Below are 25,262 nucleotides of genomic sequence, written 5' to 3'. Positions count from 1 at the left end.
GGAGGAGCAGGGTCCCCAGCAGCACAGAGTATATCAGGAGATGAGTGATGTGTCAGTGAGGACAGGGATGCATGTGACAGGGGCAGTGACATGATGTGATGGGGAAACTGGAGGCAGCAGGAAGCCAGACACTGTAGTTTATGCTGAGGAAGAAGCAGGGTCCTCTAACAGCACAGACAATAAATAATCATTATCCCTTATACTTTTTCACAATAATTGTTTTCCTAAAAGCACTGTTTGGCGCATGTGATAAGGTCATGCCTGCCTGTTGTATCATTTTCAAGTATCAGCAGATTTAAATGCATAATTTTATATTTTTTGTCTTTATTAAAAAAAATCTCTATAACTTATTTAAACACACAGCCCTTGTCTGTTTGTAGGTCTCTAAATTTACTTCAGCCAGGAAATGACCCTGAAGCTCTTCTAATGTACTATGAATGAACAGAAGTCTTTGCATCTATTTTAGCTATTTGAGAATATATTACTGGGTCAGATCTAGTCTGCGGGAGATATCTCGTGGGACCCTCTAACCCCTGGCTGTCATCCACGTCAGGCAAAGGATTCTCGGACAGCAGAACGTTGGTTAGACGTTGCTGGGTCTCCAGAATTTGTTTGATGTAGATGAGATTATTGCGTTTCCTGGACACCTTCTGCATCACCGGCCGCTGAGCCAAGTCTCTGCTGATATTCAGCTTAAAAACAGAAAATAAGCAATGAATAATATACCGTAATAATAATAATAATAATAATTTTATTTATATAGCGCTCTTTCTCCAATAGGACTCAAGGCGCTTAACAGATACATAGCATAATATAATATAATAATATAATAATATGAATAATATGTGACACTGTGTTATCATATATTCCCTTTCATGTCTGCACTTAGGGCCTAATTCAGACCTGATCGCAAAAGCAAAATCTTTCTCTAATGGGCAAAACCATGTGCACTGCAGGGGGGGCAGATGTAACATGTGCAGAGAGAGTTAGATTTGGGTGGGTTATATTGTTTTTGTGCAGGGTAAATACTGGCTGCTTTATTTTTACACTGCAATTTAGATTTCTGTTTGAACACACCCCACCCAAATCTAACTCTGAATGCACATGTTATATCTGCCTCACTTGCAGTGCACATGGGTTTATCTATTAGAGAAAAAGTTTGCTGTTGCGATCAAGTCTAAATCAGGCCCGTATTCCGCTGGTTTGTTTGTTTATGTTACTTTCTAATGTGTTAGAAATAAATCATTCCAAATAATAATACAATGTTATGTAGCTGAATGAAATTGTTTGTAACTTTACTTTGCATTGTATTTTATTAGTACGATCAGTTACTCAGACATGCGGGGGGACGCCCAGCACAGGGCTAGTCCACTCTGCATGTCATTTCCCCCCCGCAAGGGTGCCAAAGCATTGCACGGTGGCGATGCTTTTGCCCCCGCCAACTAGCTCCCTGCCTGCACTGCATAGCTGCGCTGGCAGGCGGCTATCCGCCGCATCCTGGGTCACTGCGGCTGCGTGTGATGTCACACAGCCGTCACGGCCCACCCCCACAATGGTCCGGACATGCCTGCGTTGTCCGGACTGTGCCCCACCAATGGTGTTCTAGCGCCGTTGGCAGGCCCCCTCTTGTCCCGCAACCACCTCACTGGGCTTCGTGGGGTGCACACGCGCAGTGCAACTCCCCAAAGGGCTTCAGACTGCGATTGCTGTCGTTGCAGCGATCCAGTCTGAATGACCCCTCTGTTTCAGAGTGTAAGGATGACCCAATGGGGATGAGCGGGGACATGGTGGGATTGAATGGGAAATTGTTAAGGCTCCCCTTTTCCACTAGAGGGGGCTAGTGGCAGTGCAGTGGGTAAGATGAGATGTGGACTAGCTGCGGCAGGTAGGTAGGCAGCACTTTTCCGGTCTCATAGCTCATACCTCCGCTAAAGGCTGTTAGAAAATACGGCCCCATAAACAAACTACAACCAAACGCTCTTTATTTTATCTTTCACTTTAAACTCGAAGTTTAGGGGGAGATTTATCAAAGCTTGAAGAGAGATAAAGTGGTGAGAGAGAAAGTACCAGCCAATCAGCTCCTAACTAACATTTTACAAGCTGCGTTAAAAAAATTGCCAAGAGCTGATTGGATGGTACTTTATCTCTCTCTATTTTATCCAAGGTTTGGTACAGTTCATCTCCCCCTAAGGCCGGAAGATTTGTTTTGAAGCACAATACAGGTATGTATAATCAGAGGAGGGGGCTCGTGTGCGCCTCCGGGTGGGCCCTCTCCTCTGTATGTCGCAGTAGTCTTCGGCGTTGTGCTGGAGTCTACTGCACATGCGCAGGTCTCCAGAAACATGGCGTCCGCCATGTTCCGGAGACCAATTTGGCTACTGCGCAAGCACATTTTTGCTGGACTTCGGAAAGGAAAGTGTTAAAAATGGGTGCAGTGTAATAATGGGACACATTGTGTAAAATGGGACACTTTGCACCTATTATAGAAACGCCTATGTGTGTAATATTGATCTCACCAGGGGCATATGTATCAACCAACCAGCTCCTGTCATTTTTTAAACACAGCCTGTAACATGGCAGTTACGAGCTGATTGGCTGATACTTTATCTCTCTCCACTTTATTACTCTCCAAGACTTAGCACCCCCCACACCCCCAAGTATGGTAAATCCTACCATATGGTTTCTTAAGTGCAACAAAAGTCCTAGAGGAAAAATAGGGGCGGGGGCACCCAGGGCTACCATCGGGGGGGACTGCCGGGACTGGAGGCCCGTGCCTGGGGGGGGGGGGGGGGGGGTCACCAGCAGATCAGGCCGTAGTGCACACTTATTACAGATCAACGATACGATATATGTGCATTCAGAACCAAAATATTCTTTAATGTTTGTTATAGATAAATATGACCGATAACACCTAACCCCACGGCCCAACCTTTGATAATTGTTTTGTTTTTAGTTTACACACCATTTAATGCTCCACGCATCTTTTGCCTATTTGGTTAGTCCCGCGCCCTACAATTTCTGATGGCAGCCTTGGAGGCACCTTAAACTCTAAAGACTTCTGTTGCTAAAGACTTTGGATGCATTTTACTGTGGATTCATCGTGTCATGGGCGTACTGGTTCTCTATACTCACCGTGTCTTCTCCGATCAGCTCACCGTAAACTTTTTGAAGTTTCTGCTTGGATTTCTCTTGCAGGATTCTCCACAATTCTTCCGCCCCCAGGGTGTCTACAGGAGCCATAAAGGAGACAACAGTCGGCATTGCTAGTAATGATGCTGCGTCAGAGACAAGCTCATTTCAAGCAGCATTTCAACAACACAATAGAGCGGTGCAGATGCTATTTCTGACTCCTCAATAACTGGGAACAAAACGTGTTTCCTCTTGAATCTGCACCAGGTGATCACATCCACCGGACGAGCGGGGACCACTGAGCAATTGGGACGCAAATTATGGACCAATCCAGTTGTTCAGGTTCTTGCAGCTAAAGGGGATATACACATATACTGGGAAATAGTGCTTTGGATAGAAGGGATATGTGTACATGCTTTATATGAAGGGGGGTGTGGGGAATAATACATTTTTTATTAAGTCTTCCTATAGTTACTTTAACATACTTAGACCAATCCCAGAAAATGACCCTGAATTGTATTTATCTAGTATTTCCATCTACAGGGATCCGAAACATCCCTCTCTCACTAAATTCATACCCCAAATCTGCTAACCCCTCCCCCCATATCATTAAAAATCATGGGCCACACCTAAACACCCAATTACTGATTACCAAAATCATGCAACTTTCGCCCCACTACTTCCCCCTGTTACAAATCAGACCTCAGATCAATGCTAAAACCCAATCAAATTGCTTGCCCTGCCTTAGACCCCTTGACGTCTCTCCTAACAACTTAATTCAGTCTGATTGGTGGATAGCTCCAGCCATCCACCAATCAGTGTGTGGAGACCTCTCACAAGAACGACCAGTGTCATCCACCAATCAGCATTGAGTAGCTTAGCAGCACGGACGGACACAGGATGTGCATGATAAACAGCTGGGAGCCAAGCGGGGGATGCTAACCCAGCTGCTGTGATTGGAAGAGCCGGAGAGCGCCCTCTGCCTGCCTCCAAAATGCTCCTGAGCGGAGGCATCAAGTCCTTTTCCAAGATGGCCGCCATTTGGTCTTTGACGTATGTGTGACGCCTAGTTCTCACTGTGTCAGAGGGCCACAGTGGGACATGGACGTGTTCCACTTAGCTCAGTGGAACTATGCTATATACTGGTTCCATGCAAGTTCCGGCCCCCGTGCTGAGAGTCTATTACAATGGTTTTAGTTTTAAATATAAGTTATACTGTTAATTTTTATGTGCACATTTTATGAATAAACCATCTCTTTATATGCATATACTTTCAGTTATAGATTCAATATTTCATCATGTATCATCATGTATCCTGTGGTGTGTTTGTGTTAATTCTCTTTTCCCAGTTCTCTGTTCCCTGTCCCATCCGGGGCTACTCTGCAATGCTTCCTTATCACTGCGCTTAATGTAGGTAATGCGAGTTCTGACAGCCCGACATCACTGCCTATCACAGTATTGGTTCTATAGCTACGGAAGCCTTGTAGGACCAATACTGATGTAGTGAATTACACAGCCATCAGACTCCGAGCACAGTTGGTCCATGGTCATGTCCAGATGGACCACTAGACCAACAATTTAGGCTGGTGGTAGTCAAAAATGTTAATTGGAAATCCAGCCCCTGATCCTGCCCCTGGTTATTAAAACGCATTCCGGTTTAAAATACAGCATATTAGCCAGACCACATTTCCACCCCATTCCAGGCAATATTCAGAGGCAAACGCCGGGGGGGGGGCAAGTGGCTCAAATTATGACAGCAATAGCAATGGTATATGATTACTAGAGCTGCTGCCATAATACGCAGTTTAATGGACAGAGCAGAGCTGCTGCGCATGTCCAGTGGTATCAGCTTCTTCTACCAAGTTTTCTGTGTGTGTGTATCTGAGTTTTCTGTGTGTGTGGATCAGTGCTCTGGACCAGAGAGTAGCTACCAGTAAGAAGAGACAGGAGCCTTACCATGAGGTGGGAGAATGCGAGCTTTCAAAGTGCAGTACTGGTTCTATTATGTTTGTGTATTTATTTATTATGGTATGTTTAGCCTCTTCTTGGCCACTTATATTATAGAAATTAGAGATGAGCGGGTTCGGTTTCTCTGAATCCGAACCCGCACGAACTTCATGTTTTTTTTCACGGGTCCGAGCGACTCGGATCTTCCCGCCTTGCTCGGTTAACCCGAGCGCGCCCGAACGTCATCATGACGCTGTCGGATTCTCGCGAGACTCGGATTCTATATAAGGAGCCGCGCGTCGCCGCCATTTTCACACGTGCATTGAGATTGATAGGGAGAGGACGTGGCTGGCGTCCTCTCCATTTAGATTAGGAGAGAGAGAGAGAGATTGACCTGAGGCTGATACTGTAGAAGAGAGTGCAGAGTTTAGTGACTGACCACAGTGACCACCAGCAGTGCAGTTGTTTTATTTAATATATCCGTTCTCTGCCTGAAAAAAACGGTACACACAGTGACTCAGTCACATACCATATCTGTGTGCACTGCTCAGCCCAGTGTGCTGCATGCCTGCATCATCTGTGTATATATTATATATCTGACTGTGCTCAGCTCACACAGCTTATAATTGTGGGGGAGACTGGGGAGCACTGCAGTGCCAGTTATAGGTTATAGCAGGAGCCAGGAGTACAAGACAGTCACATACCATATCTGTGTGCACTGCTCAGCCCAGTGTGCTGCATCATCTATGTATATATTATATATCTGACTGTGCTCAGCTCACACAGCTTATAATTGTGGGGGAGACTGGGGAGCACTGCAGTGCCAGTTATAGGTTATAGCAGGAGCCAGGAGTACATATTATATTAAAATTAAACAGTGCACACTTTTGCTGCAGGAGTGCCACTGCCAGTGTGACTGACCAGTGACCTGACCACACTGACCACCAGTATAGTTAGTAGTATACTATATTGTGATTGCCTGAAAAAGTTAAACACTCGTCGTGTGACTTCACTTGTGTGGTGTGTTTTTTTTATTCTATAAAAAACTCATTCTGCTGACAGACAGTGTCCAGCAGGTCCGTCATTATATAATATATATACCTGTCCGGCTGCAGTAGTGATATATATATATTTTTTATATCATTATTTATCATCCAGTCGCAGCAGACACAGTACGGTAGTTCACGGCTGTAGCTACCTCTGTGTCGGCACTCGGCAGTCCATCCATAATTGTATACCACCTACCCGTGGTTCTTTTTTCTTTCTTCTTTATACATACATACTACTACATCTCTTTATCAACCAGTCTATATTAGCAGCAGACACAGTACAGTACGGTAGTTCACGGCTGTGGCTACCTCTGTGTCGGCACTCGGCAGTCCGTCCATAATTGTATACCACCTAACCGTGGTTTTTTTTTCTTTCTTCTTTATACATACATACTACGACATCTCTTTATCAACCAGTCTATATTAGCAGCAGACACAGTACAGTACGGTAGTTCACGGCTGTGGCTACCTCTGTGTCGGCACTCGGCAGTCCGTCCATAATTGTATACCACCTAACCGTGGTTTTTTTTTCTTTCTTCTTCATACATACATACTACGACATCTCTTTATCAACCAGTCTATATTAGCAGCAGACACAGTACAGTACGGTAGTTCATGGCTGTGGCTACCTCTGTGTCGGCACTCGGCAGTCCGTCCATAATTGTATACCACCTAACTGTGGTTTTTTTTTCTTTCTTCTTTATACATACATACTACGACATCTCTTTATCAACCAGTCTATATTAGCAGCAGACACAGTACAGTACGGTAGTTCACGGCTGTGGCTACCTCTGTGTCGGCACTCGGCAGTCCGTCCATAATTGTATACCACCTACCCGTGGTTTTTTTTTCTTTCTTCTTTATACATACATACTACTACATCTCTTTATCAACCAGTCTATATTAGCAGCAGACACAGTACAGTACGGTAGTTCACGGCTGTGGCTACCTCTGTGTCGGCACTCGGCAGTCCGTCCATAATTGTATACCACCTAACCGTGGTTTTTTTTTCTTTCTTCTTTATACATACATACTACGACATCTCTTTATCAACCAGTCTATATTAGCAGCAGACACAGTACAGTACGGTAGTTCACGGCTGTGGCTACCTCTGTGTCGGCACTCGGCAGTCCGTCCATAATTGTATACCACCTACCCGTGGTTTTTTTTTCTTTCTTCTTCATACATACATACTACGACATCTCTTTATCAACCAGTCTATATTAGCAGCAGACACAGTACAGTACGGTAGTTCACGGCTGTGGCTACCTCTGTGTCGGCACTCGGCAGTCCGTCCATAATTGTATACCACCTAACCGTGGTTTTTTTTTCTTTCTTCTTCATACATACATACTACGACATCTCTTTATCAACCAGTCTATATTAGCAGCAGACACAGTACAGTACGGTAGTTCACGGCTGTGGCTACCTCTGTGTCGGCACTCGGCAGTCCGTCCATAATTGTATACTAGTATCCATCCATCTCCATTGTTTACCTGAGGTGCCTTTTAGTTGTGCCTATTAAAATATGGAGAACAAAAATGTTGAGGTTCCAAAATTAGGGAAAGATCAAGATCCACTTCCACCTCGTGCTGAAGCTGCTGCCACTAGTCATGGCCGAGACGATGAAATGCCAGCAACGTCGTCTGCCAAGGCCGATGCCCAATGTCATAGTACAGAGCATGTCAAATCCAAAACACCAAATATCAGTAAAAAAAGGAGTCCAAAACCTAAAATAAAATTGTCGGAGGAGAAGCGTAAACTTGCCAATATGCCATTTACCACACGGAGTGGCAAGGAACGGCTGAGGCCCTGGCCTATGTTCATGGCTAGTGGTTCAGCTTCACATGAGGATGGAAGCACTCAGCCTCTCGCTAGAAAAATGAAAAGACTCAAGCTGGCAAAAGCACAGCAAAGAACTGTGCATTCTTCGAAATCCCAAATCCACAAGGAGAGTCCAATTGTGTCGGTTGCGATGCCTGACCTTCCCAACACTGGACGTGAAGAGCATGCGCCTTCCACCATTTGCACGCCCCCTGCAAGTGCTGGAAGGAGCACCCGCAGTCCAGTTCCTGATAGTCAGATTGAAGATGTCAGTGTTGAAGTACACCAGGATGAGGAGGATATGGGTGTTGCTGGCGCTGGGGAGGAAATTGACCAGGAGGATTCTGATGGTGAGGTGGTTTGTTTAAGTCAGGCACCCGGGGAGACACCTGTTGTCGGTGGGAGGAATATGGCCGTTGACATGCCAGGTGAAAATACCAAAAAAATCAGCTCTTCGGTGTGGAGGTATTTCAACAGAAATGCGGACAACAGGTGTCAAGCCGTGTGTTCCCTTTGTCAAGCTGTAATAAGTAGGGGTAAGGACGTTAACCACCTCGGAACATCCTCCCTTATACGTCACCTGCAGCGCATTCATAATAAGACAGTGACAAGTTCAAAAACTTTGGGTGACAGCGGAAGCAGTCCACTGACCAGTAAATCCCTTCCTCTTGTAACCAAGCTCACGCAAACCACCCCACCAACTCCCTCAGTGTCAATTTCCTCCTTCCCCAGGAATGCCAATAGTCCTGCAGGCCATGTCACTGGCAATTCTGACGATTCCTCTCCTGCCTGGGATTCCTCCGATGCATCCTTGCGTGTAACGCCTACTGCTGCTGGCGCTGCTGTTGTTGCTGCTGGGAGTCGATGGTCATCCCAGAGGGGAAGTCGTAAGACCACTTTTACTACTTCCACCAAGCAATTGACTGTCCAACAGTCCTTTGCGAGGAAGATGAAATATCACAGCAGTCATCCTACTGCAAAGCGGATAACTGAGGCCTTGGCATCCTGGGTGGTGAGAACCGTGGTTCCGGTATCCATCATTACTGCAGAGCCAACTAGAGACTTGTTGGAGGTACTGTGTCCCCGGTACCAAATACCATCTAGGTTCCATTTCTCTAGGCAGGCGATACCGAAAATTTACACAGACCTCAGAAAAAGAGTCACCAGTGTCCTAAAAAATGCAGCTGTACCCAATGTCCACTTAACCACGGACATGTGGACAAGTGGAGCAGGGCAGGGTCAGGACTATATGACTGTGACAGCCCACTGGGTAGATGTATGGACTCCCGCCGCAAGAACAGCAGCGGCGGCACCAGTAGCAGCATCACGCAAACGCCAACTCTTTCCTAGGCAGGCTACGCTTTGTATCACCGGTTTCCAGAATACGCACACAGCTGAAAACCTCTTACGGCAACTGAGGAAGATCATCGCGGAATGGCTTACCCCAATTGGACTCTCCTGTGGATTTGTGGCATCGGACAACGCCAGCAATATTGTGTGTGCATTAAATATGGGCAAATTCCAGCACGTCCCATGTTTTGCACATACCTTGAATTTGGTGGTGCAGAATTATTTAAAAAACGACAGGGGCGTGCAAGAGATGCTGTCGGTGGCCAGAAAAATTGCGGGACACTTTCGGCGTACAGGCACCACGTACAGAAGACTGGAGCACCACCAAAAACTACTGAACCTGCCCTGCCATCATCTGAAGCAAGAAGTGGTAACGAGGTGGAATTCAACCCTCTATATGCTTCAGAGGTTGGAGGAGCAGCAAAAGGCCATTCAAGCCTATACAATTGAGCACGATATAGGAGGTGGAATGCACCTGTCTCAAGCGCAGTGGAGAATGATTTCAACGTTGTGCAAAGTTCTGATGCCCTTTGAACTTGCCACACGTGAAGTCAGTTCAGACACTGCCAGCCTGAGTCAGGTCATTCCCCTCATCAGGCTTTTGCAGAAGAAGCTGGAGACATTGAAGGAGGAGCTAACACTGAGCGATTCCGCTAGGCATGTGGGACTTGTGGATGGAGCCCTTAATTCGCTTAACAAGGATTCACGGGTGGTCAATCTGTTGAAATCAGAGCACTACATTTTGGCCACCGTGCTCGATCCTAGATTTAAAGCCTACCTTGGATCTCTCTTTCCGGCAGACACAAGTCTGCTGGGGTTGAAAGACCTGCTGGTGAGAAAATTGTCAAGTCAAGCGGAACACGACCTGTCAACATCTCCTCCTTCACATTCTCCCGCAACTGGGGGTGCGAGGAAAAGGCTCAGAATTCCGAGCCCACCCGCTGGCGGTGATGCAGGGCAGTCTGGAGCGACTGCTGATGCTGACATCTGGTCCGGACTGAAGGACCTGACAACGATTACGGACATGTCGTCTACTGTCACTGCATATGATTCTCTCAACATTGATAGAATGGTGGAGGATTATATGAGTGACCGCATCCAAGTAGGCACGTCACACAGTCCATACTTATACTGGCAGGAAAAAGAGGCAATTTGGAGGCCACTGCACAAACTGGCTTTATTCTACCTAAGTTGCCCTCCCACAAGTGTGTACTCCGAAAGAGTGTTTAGTGCCGCCGCTCACCTTGTCAGCAATCGGCGTACGAGGTTACATCCAGAAAATGTGGAGAAGATGATGTTCATTAAAATGAATTATAATCAATTCCTCCGCGGAGACATTGACCAGCAGCAATTGCCTCCACAAAGTACACAGGGAGCTGAGATGGTGGATTCCAGTGGGGACGAATTGATAATCTGTGAGGAGGGGGATGTACACGGTGATATATCGGAGGGTGATGATGAGGTGGACATCTTGCCTCTGTAGAGCCAGTTTGTGCAAGGAGAGATTAATTGCTTCTTTTTTGGGGGGGGTCCAAACCAACCCGTCATATCAGTCACAGTCGTGTGGCAGACCCTGTCACTGAAATGATGGGTTGGTTAAAGTGTGCATGTCCTGTTTTTTTTATACAACATAAGGGTGGGTGGGAGGGCCCAAGGACAATTCCATCTTGCACCTCTTTTTTCTTTTATTTTTCTTTGCGTCATGTGCTGTTTGGGGAGGGTTTTTTGAAAGGGACATCCTGCGTGACACTGCAGTGCCACTCCTAAATGGGCCCGGTGTTTGTGTCGGCCACTGGGGTCGCTAATCTTACTCACACAGTCAGCTACCTCATTGCGCCTCTTTTTTTCTTTGCGTCATGTGCTGATTGGGGAGGGTTTTTTGGAAGGGACATCCTGCGTGACACTGCAGTGCCACTCCTAAATGGGCCCGGTGTTTGTGTCGGCCACTAGGGTCGCTAATCTTACTCACACAGTCAGCTACCTCATTGCGCCTCTTTTTTTCTTTGCGTCATGTGCTGATTGGGGAGGGTTTTTTGGAAGGGACATCCTGCGTGACACTGCAGTGCCACTCCTAAATGGGCCCGGTGTTTGTGTCGGCCACTAGGGTCGCTTATCTTACTCACACAGTCAGCTACCTCATTGCGCCTCTTTTTTTCTTTGCGTCATGTGCTGATTGGGGAGGGTTTTTTGGAAGGGACATCCTGCGTGACACTGCAGTGCCACTCCTAGATGGGCCCGGTGTTTGTGTCGGCCACTAGGGTCGCTAATCTTACTCACACAGTCAGCTACCTCATTGCGCCTCTTTTTTTCTTTGCGTCATGTGCTGATTGGGGAGGGTTTTTTGGAAGGGACATCCTGCGTGACACTGCAGTGCCACTCCTAAATGGGCCCGGTGTTTGTGTCGGCCACTAGGGTCGCTAATCTTACTCACACAGTCAGCTACCTCATTGCGCCTCTTTTTTTCTTTGCGTCATGTGCTGATTGGGGAGGGTTTTTTGGAAGGGACATCCTGCGTGACACTGCAGTGCCACTCCTAAATGGGCCCGGTGTTTGTGTCGGCCACTGGGGTCGCTAATCTTACTCACACAGTCAGCTACCTCATTGCGCCTCTTTTTTTCTTTGCGTCATGTGCTGATTGGGGAGGGTTTTTTGGAAGGGACATCCTGCGTGACACTGCAGTGCCACTCCTAGATGGGCCAGGTGTTTGTGTCGGCCACTAGTGTCGCTTAGCTTAGTCATCCAGCGACCTTGGTGCAAATTTTAGGACTAAAAATAATATTGTGAGGTGTGAGGTATTCAGAATAGACTGAAAATGAGTGGAAATTATGGTTTTTGAGGTTAATAATAATATGGGATCAAAATGACCCCCAAATTCTATGATTTAAGCTGTTTTTTAGTGTTTTTTTAAAAAAACACCCGAATCCAAAACACACCCGAATCCGACAAAAAAAATTCGGTGAGGTTTTGCCAAAACGCGGTCGAACCCAAAACACGGCCGCGGAACCGAACCCAAAACCAAAACACAAAACCCGAAAAATTTCAGGCGCTCATCTCTAGAAATACAGTATGTTGGATACAGCCTATAATATAGACCATCTATAACGTTAAATATTAATATTGTATTCCATACAGTATCCAGTGTATAAAAAGACCACTGCATACATGAATGTCCAGGATTGTTACTAGGTTCTTCTGCCACTACCCCAGACTCCTCCACTTACTCCAGTGTTCCACATAGTGGGAGATTGTGGACTGCACTTGGAAACCCCCCTCTTGAAATCCTGCGTTTACCACTAATATTCATTGTAAGGGAGTAAGCAAAAGGCCAAATGCAATTATAATTAAATGAAGTTGCTATGACATGAATTATATTGCAGTCTTCCAAGTCCCACTGAGAATGTATCCCAGTTCAGATGCAGCTGCTCCCTGGAATATATTGTGCATGTTGTGTACCGTGTGAAGACACATTACTAATGTGTAGTCTAGTGATTTTCTCTCCCACTAGCAGTTGCCATGCCACCATCGGGGCTGAGAGTTAATGCTTTACCCACACAGACGAGGATAGAGAGAGTATAGATTTACCTTCCATCCCATCCAGAATTTTCTGTAAGAAAGGGCTGACTTGAAAATCCATCGGTGGAGGATTCAGGAAATATTCAGCTGTTTCTTGACCCAGAACACTTTAGAGAATAAATGAAAGTTATCTGTCATTTTAAAACTCAAAGACGATGCATCTGTATAACTAGATGTATGGTCATTAGATGCCTTGTATGTAACACAGTGCACAACCCTATATACCATGCATCTTACAATACAGGCCCTATTGCCAGGTGGTTAGTCTAGAATGCTTACAGTTTATCTGGTGGATAGTACACAATACAGACTATGTTGCCTTGTGGCTAGGCACAATACAGACTATATTGCCTGGTGGCTACTAGTACATAATACAGACTATGTTGCCTGGTGGCTAGTGAACAATACAAACTCTATTGCCTGGTGGCTACTAGTACACAATACAGACTATATTGCCTGGTGGCTAGTGCACAATACAGACTATATTGCCTGGTGGCTACTAGTACATAATACAGACTATGTTGCCTGGTGGCTAGTGAACAATACAGACTATGTTGCCAGGTGGCTACTAGTACACAATACAGACTATATTGCCTGGTGGCTAGTGAACAATACAGACTATGTTGCCTGGTGGCTCCTAGTACACAATACAGACTATGTTGCCTGGTGGCTAGTACACAATACAGACTATATTGTCTGGTGGCTAGTGCATAATACAGGCTATATTGCCTGGTGGCTACTAGTACACAATACAGTCTATATTGTCTGGTGGCAAGTACACAATACAGACTATATTGCCTGGTGGCTACTAGTACACGATACAGACTATATTGCCTGGTGGCTACTAGTACATAATACAGACTATGTTGCATGGTGGCTAGTGCACAATACAGACTATATTGCCTGGTGGCTACTAGTACACAATACAGACTATATTGCCTGGTGGCTAGGCACAATACAGACTATATTGCCTGGTGGCTACTAGTACACAATGCAGACTATAGTGCCTGGTGGCTACTAGTACACAATGCAGACTATATTGCCTGGTGGCTACTAGTACACAATACAGACTATAGTGCCTGGTGGCTAGTACACAATACAGACTATATTGCCTGGTGGCTTGTACACAATACAGACTATATTGCCTGGTGGCTAGAATACAATACAGACCATATTGCATGGTGGCTAGTTTACAATGCAGACTATATTGCTTGACAGTTAGTTTACAATACAGTCCATACTGAAAAGTGGGTTAGCCCAATTAAGAACTTGCCTGACATCATATAGCATTAGCATTGGGAGGGAAGGGCGAGTTGCTCAGCCTACTTGGCTGGCATGGTCCTCCAGAGAACCCCAGGTAATTTGTACCTGCCCCCTCTCAGTGTTCCTGATTATATATTCCCTTTAAGAACTTTGGACACTTACTATAATTGGAGCAATGTCTCTGGCCACCTACCTGTGCAGCTGCTGAATATAATCCAGTGCTGTCCTGGACACATCCTCCTCTTCATTATCCTCCTCCTCAAGAGTTTCATGCAGTGTCCCACAAGCACTGAGACGAAATGGGCTGGTGTCAGAGACAGTTTTATGGAGAGTTCCCCTATGTCCGGGGAGTGCTCTGGAGTCCTGACAACTGGCCATGAAGATCTTACCTTTAAAAATAGAGGAAAATGTTAAAAATGTACATAGTTATTAATACACAAGGGCCGGGATGTAGTGAAGTCCAAGTTTGACGGTCAGGTGAGATGCTGGACGAACTTGGACATTTTTTAAAGGGTCAATCATGTACAGGGCTAAATCATGCCCCATCGCGCACGACCACCGAAGTCGGACTTTATTACATCCTGCCCAAAATGTCTTTGAGCTTGTGTTTTCATCATCTCCACCTTCAGGTGACTTTAATTGATGTCTTCTTTTTTTTCCTTACTAGGTAAACCAAGCGATGCACTACACTGAGGGAAAATGTGTCCATTACTGGAAACTGCTGCCAGATAACTATCCAGAAAAGTAATATAGTCCATAGCACTATTCTGACTCAAATGGTCACAGAGACCGGGGCAGGAATGGGTGTGCACTCGCAGGAAAAGGGGCGTGTGCATGTTCGCAGTGGGTGTGAAGTCGCAGTCTCAATCCAGCCTCATCTCTGCCAGGTACGACAAAGGGAGGAAGCCGCAGCCAAGGGCAGAAAGCCGCAGCCAAGGGGAGAAAGCCGCAGCCAAGGAGAGAGAGTCGCAGCTCAAGATTTGCGTATACGACTGATTATGGATCGCTTACATAACTGCAAATGGACATGCAATTACATTTTGCGATTCCGGATATATCTGACTTTGAATGACGCCTTTTATTCTTAGAAATGTCAAGTACAGGAACTTCTGCACCCGCACTTGGAATTTCTAAAAATAAAATGAATAATGTTTAATTGTTCCATGTTACCAGATGCAAAACATAACAAAACAACAAACACAAATAGCAAATACTAACCAGGCAGGGGTGTATTTAGGTGTCCGAGCGCCCCTGGCAAAGTAAAGGACTGGTGCCCCCCCCATATTTGAAATAGGGAAGGCACATGTGCCAAAAAAAGGGGTGTGGCCTCTCAATAGTATCCCAATTCAAATTACACCACAGTAGTGTGCCTTAGTCACATGACACAGCACAGTAATGTACATTATTCACGTTATGCTACACAGTAGTACCCCTTATACACGTTATGCCACACAGTAGTGCCTATATATATATATATATATATATATGAAACAATAGTGCAAAATAGCGCTGCTACCTAAATTACAAGACTAGTATCATTAATAATTAAAGCAGTCAAAAATACTTCCCCTATTTAGGGGGGCTGCTAAAAGGGTCCTCTTGTATGAACTCTATTTCAAAAGTCCAAATAGATAAAATGTACAGAATGGTAGAACCCAGCGCCTTCTGTGTTATGCAAACTCCAAGTGCAAACTTAAATAGTTATATGCGTACCGCATCCCATGTGGATCTCAAGCATGTGATATAAATCTTAGTTCTCCTGATATCGGTCCTGTAGCTTTCCCACTAACTGCGTGGACGGTCCGTATGAAAATTAGAAGAATACCACAAAATAGTGTAATATTGCCAGCATATATGAAGGTGTGCATAAGTACATTTTCTAATGTGATTAGTAATGGTGCCTTTAAATAAACAGTGCACCCAGTGTCATAATGAAATGACTGTGACAAAGTGCCCACCGCCTGTAGTAATATATATAAGTACCCTCAGGACTTGTAAAACTTGCATGTAGGAGTAACTTTGTATGGTTCTTCTCCTGTGGTTCTTGTTGGGGACCCTGGATCAGGTGCGACTGGACTTTACCCCCATAGTCCAGTCGCACCTGATCCAGGGTCCCCAACAAGAACCACAGGAGAAGAAGTTTTACAAGTCCTGAGGGTACTTATATATATTACTACAGGCGGTGGGCACTTTTTCACAGTCATTTCATTATGACACTGGGTGCACTGTTTATTTAAAGGCACCATTACTAATCACATTAGAAAATTTACTTATGCACACCTTCATATATGCTGGCAATATTACACTATTTTGTGGTATTCTTCTAATTTTCATACGGACCGTCCACGAAGTTAGTGGGAAAGCTACAGGACCGATATCAGGAGAACTAAGATTTATATCACATGCTTGATATCCACATGGGATGCGGTACGCATATAACTATTTAAGTTTGCACTTGGAGTTTGCATAACACAGAAGGCGCTGGGTTCTACGTGTGTGTGTGTGTGTGTGTGTGTGTGTGTGTGTGTGTGTGTGTGTGTGTGTGTGTGTGTATATATATATATATAAATTCCATGGACATCCGCACTAATCTGCAATTCAGAAGCCAGCCAGATGGTGCTCAACTCCAAGGAACAGTAGATTCCAATAAATAGTCATTTGTGAAAGAGGGCACTCACCAATTTTTTAAAAGGTCAAAGGTTATTTATTACCACATCATGAAGTCACGACTTCATGATGTGGTAATAAATAACCTTTGACCTTTTAAAAAAATTGGTGAGTGCCCTCTTTCACAAATGACTATTTATTGGAATCTACTGTTCCTTGGAGTTGAGCACCATCTGGCTGGCTTCTGAATTGCAGATTAGTGCGGATGTCCATGGAATTATATATATATATATATATATATATATATAAAGGCGTGCACATGCCTGGGAAAGTGGGCATGGCCTCACAATTTTATATTATGTTATCAAACCATAAATATATAATCACACCCCCTACACATGCGCGCACACACAATTAGCAGCCTTAGAGAAAATACCCACAGTAGTTCTCATTACACATATAGTGTCAGATGCACATAATGTCCCCCAGTATAGTGCCAGTTACACATAATGACCCCAGTAGTGCAGTGCCAGTTACACATAATGCCTAGAAGTATAGTGCCAGTTACACATAATGCCTAGAAGCATACCTCCCAACTGTCCCGATTTTCGCGGGACAGTCCCGTTTTTTGGGGACTGTCCCGCTGTCCCACCCGCGGGCCGCAGTGTCCCGCGGTGGGGGGGGCAGTTGGGAGGCTCCGTCTCTCGCTGCCCTGCTTAGCAGAGCAGCGGTGAATAGACGCTGTGCGCATGCGCACAGCGTCTATTCAGTGCAGACAGAGGGAGAGGAGGCATGCCAGCGGCTCACAGAGCGCTGGGCATGCCCCCTCAGTGACGAAAACGGGGGCGTGACTCGCGATCGCGGGTCCTCCCGCGAAGCCACGCCCCCTTTTGGAGGCCACGCCCCCTTTTCGGGAGCGCGCGCGGCTTGGCCGCGCGAGTGTCCCGCTCCCCCGGGTAGGAGAGTTGGGAGGTATGCTAGAAGTATAGTGCCAGATACACATATGCCCCCACAGTGCCAGATACACATATGCCCCCACAGTGCCAGATACACATATGCCCCCACAGTGCCAGATACACATATGCCCCCACCGTGCCAGATACACATATGCCCCCACCGTGCCAGATACACATATGCCCCCACCGTGCCAGATACACATATGCCCCCACCGTGCCAGACACTCGTATGCCCCCACCGTGCCAGACACTCGTATGCCCCCACCGAGCCAGACACTCGTATGCCCCCACCGAGCCAGACACTCGTATGCCCCCACCGAGCCAGACACTCGTATGCCCCCACCGAGCCAGACACTCGTATGCCCCCACCGAGCCAGACACTCGTATGCCCCCACCGAGCCAGACACTCGTATGCCCCCACCGAGCCAGACACTCGTATGCCCCCACAGTGCCAGACACTCATATGCCCCATGTTGATTTTACTATTAAAGGCAGCACTTTTAGGTAGATTCACTTTTAGAGGCGACAGCTATCCCCCCACCCCCTGTGTAGTTCCTCAACAGCAGGGATGCCCATTAATGATCAAAGAATGCAGCAGCAGCAGCCACTGTAATTGGCGCCGGGGTCCAGCACCGCACCACAATACAGACAAGAAACTCTACATAAACTACACCCCCCAGCAGCCGCTGCTGCATACTGTGATCGTTACTGGGCATCCCTGCTGGTGAGGAACTACACGGGGGTGGGGGGATAGCTGTTGCCTCTAAAAGTTAATCTACCTACTGCCCGCGGGTGGCACCTCTGGACGGCGCCCCTCCTCGGCTGGGACCCCTGGCGAGTGCCATCCTGGCCAATAGGAAGATACACCCCTGCTAACAGGTAAAAATGCTGTCTGGACGTACTACAGACTCAATCATGGATTAGCTGCTGGTGTGCAATGGAAGGAACGAACCCCATTTGCACCTGTCCTTTACTTCAGTGTTACCTCAGAAGAAATGTCTTACCGTGGGTTGTGTCTTCTCTGTGCTGTGAAGTTATAAAGTATTATAGAACACAGTGTTTTTATACTGTCATATTGTCGGGGGAGCTGTTGTCATAGTGACCTCTGTCTGGTTCTCAGTTTTCCCCCTGGTAATAATTAATAACATGAAATCATTGTCTGTCCTGCAGCCATGCAACCTCTCTGTGTCCTGCTGGGAAATGAGAAGTGCTGAGCTGGGGAGACGGCTGGGTGAAGACACAAATGGGATGAAAGTCTTGAAATATTCAGCAATAAACTCAAGTCATCCATCAGCTGTACATGTACAATAGAACCATATAGCTGGTGCTTATATTCCTTGTGAGGGTCCCCTGTTGCCTATTCACAGTGGAGGCCGCCATTTTGTCCTGAGAACCTACACTGGTCCGAATGGTGTACCTTAGCACTCTCTGAGGAACTAGTGACATCACTGGGGAACTAGTGACATCACTTAGACATCCAGCGCAGAATTTCCTGTCTTTACCTGAGGCCACTGTGCCACATGTACCCCCGCTTAATTTCCATACTGCCCTTAGTATATGGAAGGAGAAATGAGCATCACAGGATCAAGGGGGTCATTCCGAGTTGTTCGCTCGGTAAATTTCTTCGCATCGCAGCGATTTTCCGCTTAGTGCGCATGTGCAATGTTCGCACTGCGACTGCGCCAAGTAAATTTGCTATGCAGTTAGGAATTTTACTCACGGTCTTTTCTTCGTTCTGGTGATCGGAGTGTGATTGACAGGAAGTGGGTGTTTCTGGGCGGAAACTGGCCGTTTTATGGGTGTGTGTGAAAAAACGCTACCGTTTCTGGGAAAAACGCGGGAGTGGCTGGAGAAACGGAGGAGTGTCTGGGCGAACGCTGGGTGTGTTTGTGACGTCAAACCAGGAACGACAAGCACTGAACTGATCGCAGATGCCGAGTAAGTTTCGAGTTACTCAGAAACTGCACAGAGATGTCTTATCGCAACATTGCGAATCCTTCGTTCGCAATTTTACTATGCTAAGATTCACTCCCAGTAGGCGGCGGCTTAGCGTGTGCAAAGCTGCTAAAAGCAGCTTGCGAGCGAACAACTCGGAATGACCCCCCAAGCTAGGACAAGGCCATTGTAGTGTTGGATAGTCTAAGAAAGTGACTGGGAAATGACAAGTGGGAACCACAATATTCTGCTTAGTTTCCATAAAAAGTAGATTTAAGATCCTCGTACCTCACTTAGATGTCCTCAGGTTTACATTAGCTGCAATCCACGACGGCGATCAATCCTGCTCCACCAACGTCCACAGGTAAAATGCAGGAACTGTCACCTCAGCGACCGATAAACGTGGAGCTACCATATCAATGAACAAGACGGAGGAGACTGTAACTGGCAGATCTCCACTCACAGTGGTGTTTCATCAGATATAATGGGGTTACACAATACGTGGTAATGTTCAGTTACCACCTAATTACAGTGATTAGCGATTCAGTGTGTGAACATATAAAGTGTCGCAATTAAGTGTCATAAGAGATATTAACCCACGGTGATCAGGAGATAAATTTGCTGAAGTCTAAACATTTCTTAAATAATATAATACTTTAATTGCTCATACAAAAACAGTGGGGGGAGATGTCTCAAACCTTGGAGAGAGATAAAGTGGAGTAGTTGCCCAAAGCGCCCAATCAGCACTTTTCATTTCAAAAACTGCTCTAGATACAGTGCATCTGGAAAGTATTCACAGCGCTTCACTTTTTGCTAATTTTGTTATGTTACAGCCTTATTCCAAAATGGAATAAATTAATTTTTTCCCTCAAAAATCTACACACAATACCCCAAAATGACAACGTGAAAAAAGTTTTGAGATTTTTGCAAATGTATTAAAAATTAAAAAAAAATAAGAAATCATATGTACTTAAGTATTCACAGCCTTTGCCACAAAGCTCAAAATTGAGCTCAGGTGCATCCTGTTTCCACTGATCATCCTTGAGATGTTCCTACAGCTTAATTGGAGTCCACCTGTGGTAAATTCAGTTGATTTGACATGATTTAGAAAGGCACACACCTGTCTATATAAGATCCCACACTTGACAGTGCATGTCTGAGCACAAACCAAGCATGAAGCCAAAGGAATTGTCTGCACACCTCCGAGACAGCATTGTCTCGAGGCACAAATCTGAGGAAGGGTACAGAAAAAATATATGCTGCTTTGAAGTTCCCAGTGAGCACAGCGGCCTCCGTCATCTGTAAATGGAAGAAGTTCGGAACCACCAGGACTCTTCCTAGAACTGGCCAGCCCTCTAATCTGAGTGATCGGGGGAGAAGGGTCCTAGTCAGGGAGGTGACCAAGAACCAGATGGTCACTCTGTCAGAGCTACAGCATTCCTCTGTGGAGAGAGGAGAACCATTCAGAAGGACAACCATCTCTGCAGAAATACACCAAACAAGCCTGTATGGTAGAGGTGCCACACGGAAGCCACTCCTTAGTAAAAAGCACATGGCAGCCCACCTGGAGTTTGCCAAAATGTACCTGAAGGACTCTCAGACCATGAGAAACAAACTTTTTCCTGTCTGATGAGACAAAGATTGAACTCTTTGGTGTGAATGCCAGGCGTCATGTTTGGAGGAAACCAGGCACCGATGATCACCAGGCCAATACCATCCCTACAGTGAAGCATGGTGGTGGCGGCATCATGCTGTGGGGATGTTTTTCAGCAGCAGGAACTGGGAGACTGGTCAGGATAGAGGGAAAGATGAATGCAGCAATGTACAGAGACATCCTGGATGAAAACCTGGTCCAGAGCGGTCTTGACCTCAGACTGGGGAAACAGTTCATCTTTCAGCAGGACATGACCCTAAGCACACAGCCAAGATATCAAAGGAGTGGCTTCAGGACAACTCTGTTAATGTCCTTGAGTGGCCCAGCCAGAGCCCAGACTTGAATCCGATTTAACATCTCTGGAGAGATCTGAAAATAACTGTGCACCGAGGCTTCCCATCCAATTGATGGACCTTGAGAGGTGCTACAAAGAGGATTGGGCTAAACTGCCGAAAGATAGGTGTGCCAAGCTTGTGGCATCATATTCAAAAAGACTTGAGGCTGTAATTGCTGCCAAAGGTGCATCAACAAAGTATTGAGCAAAGGCTGTGAATACTTACGTACATGTGATTTATTAATTTTGTATTTTTAATAAATCTGCAAAAATCTAAAGAAAAACCCTTTTTTCACTTTGTCATGATGTGTTATTGTGTGTAGAATTTTGAGGGACAAAAATAAGATTTTACTCACCGGTAAATCTATTTCTCGTAGTCCGTAGTGGATGCTGGGGACTCTGTAAGGACCATGGGGAATAGACGGGCTCCGCAGGAGACTGGGCACTCTAAAGAAATATTTAGTACTACCTGGTGTGCACTGGCTCCTCCCTCTATGCCCCTCCTCCAGACCTCAGTTAAGGAAACTGTGCCCGGAAGAGCTGACATTACAAGGAAAGGATTTTGGAATCCAGGGTAAGACTCATACCAGCCACACCAATCACACCGTATAACTCGAGATATACTTACCCAGTTAACAGTATGAACAACAAACAAGCATCACTCAACTGATGCCACATAACATAACCCTTTAGTAAGCAATAACTATATACACGTATTGCAGAAAGTCCGCACTTGGGACGGGCGCCCAGCATCCACTACGGACTAAGAGAAATAGATTTACCGGTGAGTAAAATCTTATTTTCTCTAACGTCCTAGTGGATGCTGGGGACTCCGTAAGGACCATGGGGATTATACCAAAGCACCCAAACGGGCGGGAGACTGCGGATGACTCTGCAGCACCGAATGGGCAAACTCAAGGTCCTCAGCCAGGGTATCAAACTTGTAGAACTTTGCAAATGTGTTTGAACCCGACCAAGTAGCAGCTCGGCAAAGCTGTAATGCCGAGACCCCTCGGGCAGCCGCCCAAGAAGAGCCCACCTTTCTTGTGGAATGGGCTTTCACTGATTTTGGATGCGGCAATCCAGCCGCAGAATGAGCCTGCTGAATCATGCCACAGATCCAGCGAGCAATAGTTTGCTTTGAAGCAGGAGCACCCAGCTTGTTGGATGCATACAGGACAAACAGCGAGTCAGTCTTCCTGACTCCAGCCGTTCTGGTCACATAAATCTTCAAAGCCCGGACTACGTCAAGCAACTTGGAATCCTCCAAGTCACCAGTAGCCGCAGGCACCACAATAGGTTGGTTCAAATGAAAGGATGACACCACCTTTGGCAGAAATTGCGGACGAGTCCGCAATTCTGCCCTATCCATATGGAAAACCAGATAGGGGCTTTTACATGACAAAGCCGCCAATTCTGACACACGCCTAGCCGAAGCTAAGGCCAACAGCATGACCACTTTCCACGTGAGATACTTTAGCTCCACGGTCTTAAGTGGCTCACACCAGTGGGATTTCAGGAAACTCAACACCACGTTAAGATCCCAAGGTGCCACTGGTGGCACAAAAGGGGGCTGAATATGCAGCACTCCATTAACAAACGTCTGAACCTCAGGCAGTGAAGCCAGTTCTTTTTGGAAGAAAATGGATAGGACCGAAATCTGGACCTTTATGGACCCTAATTTCAGGCCCATAGTCACTTCTGACTGTAGGAAGTGCAGGAATCGACCCAGCTGGAATTCCTCTGTAGGGGCCTTCCTGGCCTCACACCAAGCAACATATTTTCGCCATATACGGTGATAATGCTTTGCTGTCACATCCTTCCTAGCCTTTATCAGCGTAGGAATAACTTCATCCGGAATGCCTTTTTCCGCTAGGATCCGGCGTTCAACCGCCATGCTGTTAAACGCAGCCGCGGTAAGTCTTGGAACAGACAGGGCCCTTGTTGTAACAGGTCCTGTCTGAGAGGCAGAGGCCACGGGTCCTCTGTGAGCATTTCTTGCAATTCCGGGTACCAAGTTCTTCTTGGCCAATCCGGAACAATGAGTATTGTTCTCACTCCTCTTTTTCTTACAATTCTCAGCACCTTTGGTATGAGAGGAAGAGGAGGAAACACATAGACCGACTGGAACACCCACGGTGTTACTAGTGCGTCCACAGCCATCGCCTGAGGGTCCCTTGACCTGGCGCAATATCTTTTTAGCTTTTTGTTGAGACGGGACGCCATCATGTCCACCTGTGGCAGTTCCCATCGATTTGCAATCTGCGTGAAGACTTCTTGATGAAGTCCCCACTCTCCCGGGTGGAGGTCGTGCCTGCTGAGGAAGTCTGCTTCCCAGTTGTCCACTCCCGGAATGAACACTGCTGACAGTGCTAGTACGTGATTCTCCGCCCAACGAAGAATCCTGGTGGCTTCTGCCATTGCCACCCTGCTTCTTGTGGCGCCCTGGCGGTTCACATGGGCTACTGCCGTGATGTTGTCTGACTGAATCAGCACTGGTTGGTTTCGAAGCAGAGGCTCCGTTTGACTCAGGGCGTTGTATATGGCCCTTAGTTCCAGGATATTGATGTGCAGACAAGTCTCCTGACTTGACCACAGCCCCTGGAAGTTTCTTCCTTGAGTGACTGCCCCCCATCCTCGGAGGCTTGCATCCGTGGTCACCAGGACCCAGTCCTGTATGCCGAACCTGCGGCCCTCGAGGAGGTGAGCACTTTGCAGCCACCACAGAAGAGACACCCTGGCCCTAGGGGACAGGGTGATCAGCCGATGCATCTGAAGATGCGATCCGGACCACTTGTCCAACAGATCCCACTGAAAGATCCTCGCATGGAACCTGCCGAAGGGAATGGCTTCGCATGACGCCACCATCTTTCCCACGACTCGCGTGCAGTGATGCACCGATACCTGTTTTGGTTTTAGGAGGCCTCTGACCGGAGGTCACGAGCTCCTGAGCCTTCTCCTCCGGGAGAAACACCTTTTTCTGGTTTGTGTCCAGAATCATGCCCAGGAAGGGCAGACGCGTCGTAGGAATCAGCTGCGACTTTGGAATATTCAGAATCCAGCCGTGTTGTTGCAACACTTCCTGAGAGAGTGCTACGCTGATCAGCAACCGCTCCCTGGACCTCGCCTTTATGAGGAGATCGTCCAAGTATGGGATAATCGTAACCCCTTGCTTCCGAAGGAGCACCATCATTTCCGCCATCACCTTGGTAAATATTCTCGGTGCCGTGGACAGGCCAAACGGCAACGTCTGGAATTGGTAATGACAGTCCTGTACCACAAACCTGAGGTACTCCTGATGAGGTGGATAAATGGGGACATGCAAGTACGCATCCTTGATGTCCAGAGACACCATAAAATCCCTCTCTTCCAGGCTTGCAATGACCGCTCTGAGCGATTCCATTTTGAACTTGAATCTTTTCAGATAAATGCTCAGGGATTTTAAATTCAATATGGGTCTGACCGAACCGTCCGGTTTCGGTACCACAGACATTGTGGAATAGTATCCTCTTCCTTGTTGAAGGAGGGGAACCTTTACCACCACCTGCTGGAGATATAACTTGTGAATTGCCGCTAACACTACTTCCCTTTCTATGGGGGAAGCTGGCAGGGCCGATTTGAGGTAACGGTGAGAGGGCATC

At 46.6% G+C, this 25,262-nt stretch overlaps 1 protein-coding gene across 1 annotated transcript; it reads right to left on the bottom strand.

Moving 5' to 3' along the window:
- Positions 1-328: 328 nt before the first annotated feature.
- Positions 329-18,882, bottom strand: LOC134957121 (uncharacterized). The gene is made up of 5 exons (XM_063938847.1): positions 18,703-18,882; positions 14,329-14,524; positions 12,882-12,979; positions 3,133-3,227; positions 329-692 (listed from the first exon to the last, which is right to left on the bottom strand). The coding sequence occupies exons 2-5, from the start codon at positions 14,511-14,513 to the stop codon at positions 432-434; spliced, it is 639 nt and encodes a 212-aa protein (XP_063794917.1). The 5' UTR covers positions 14,514-14,524; positions 18,703-18,882; the 3' UTR covers positions 329-431.
- Between the last annotated feature and the right edge of the window lie 6,380 nt (positions 18,883-25,262).

This window comes from Pseudophryne corroboree, chromosome 9, assembly GCF_028390025.1.
Source record: "Pseudophryne corroboree isolate aPseCor3 chromosome 9, aPseCor3.hap2, whole genome shotgun sequence".
Classification (NCBI taxonomy): domain Eukaryota; kingdom Metazoa; phylum Chordata; class Amphibia; order Anura; family Myobatrachidae; genus Pseudophryne; species Pseudophryne corroboree.
Note: the sequence above shows the minus strand (reverse complement) of the source record. Positions and strands in the feature narration are given on the sequence as shown.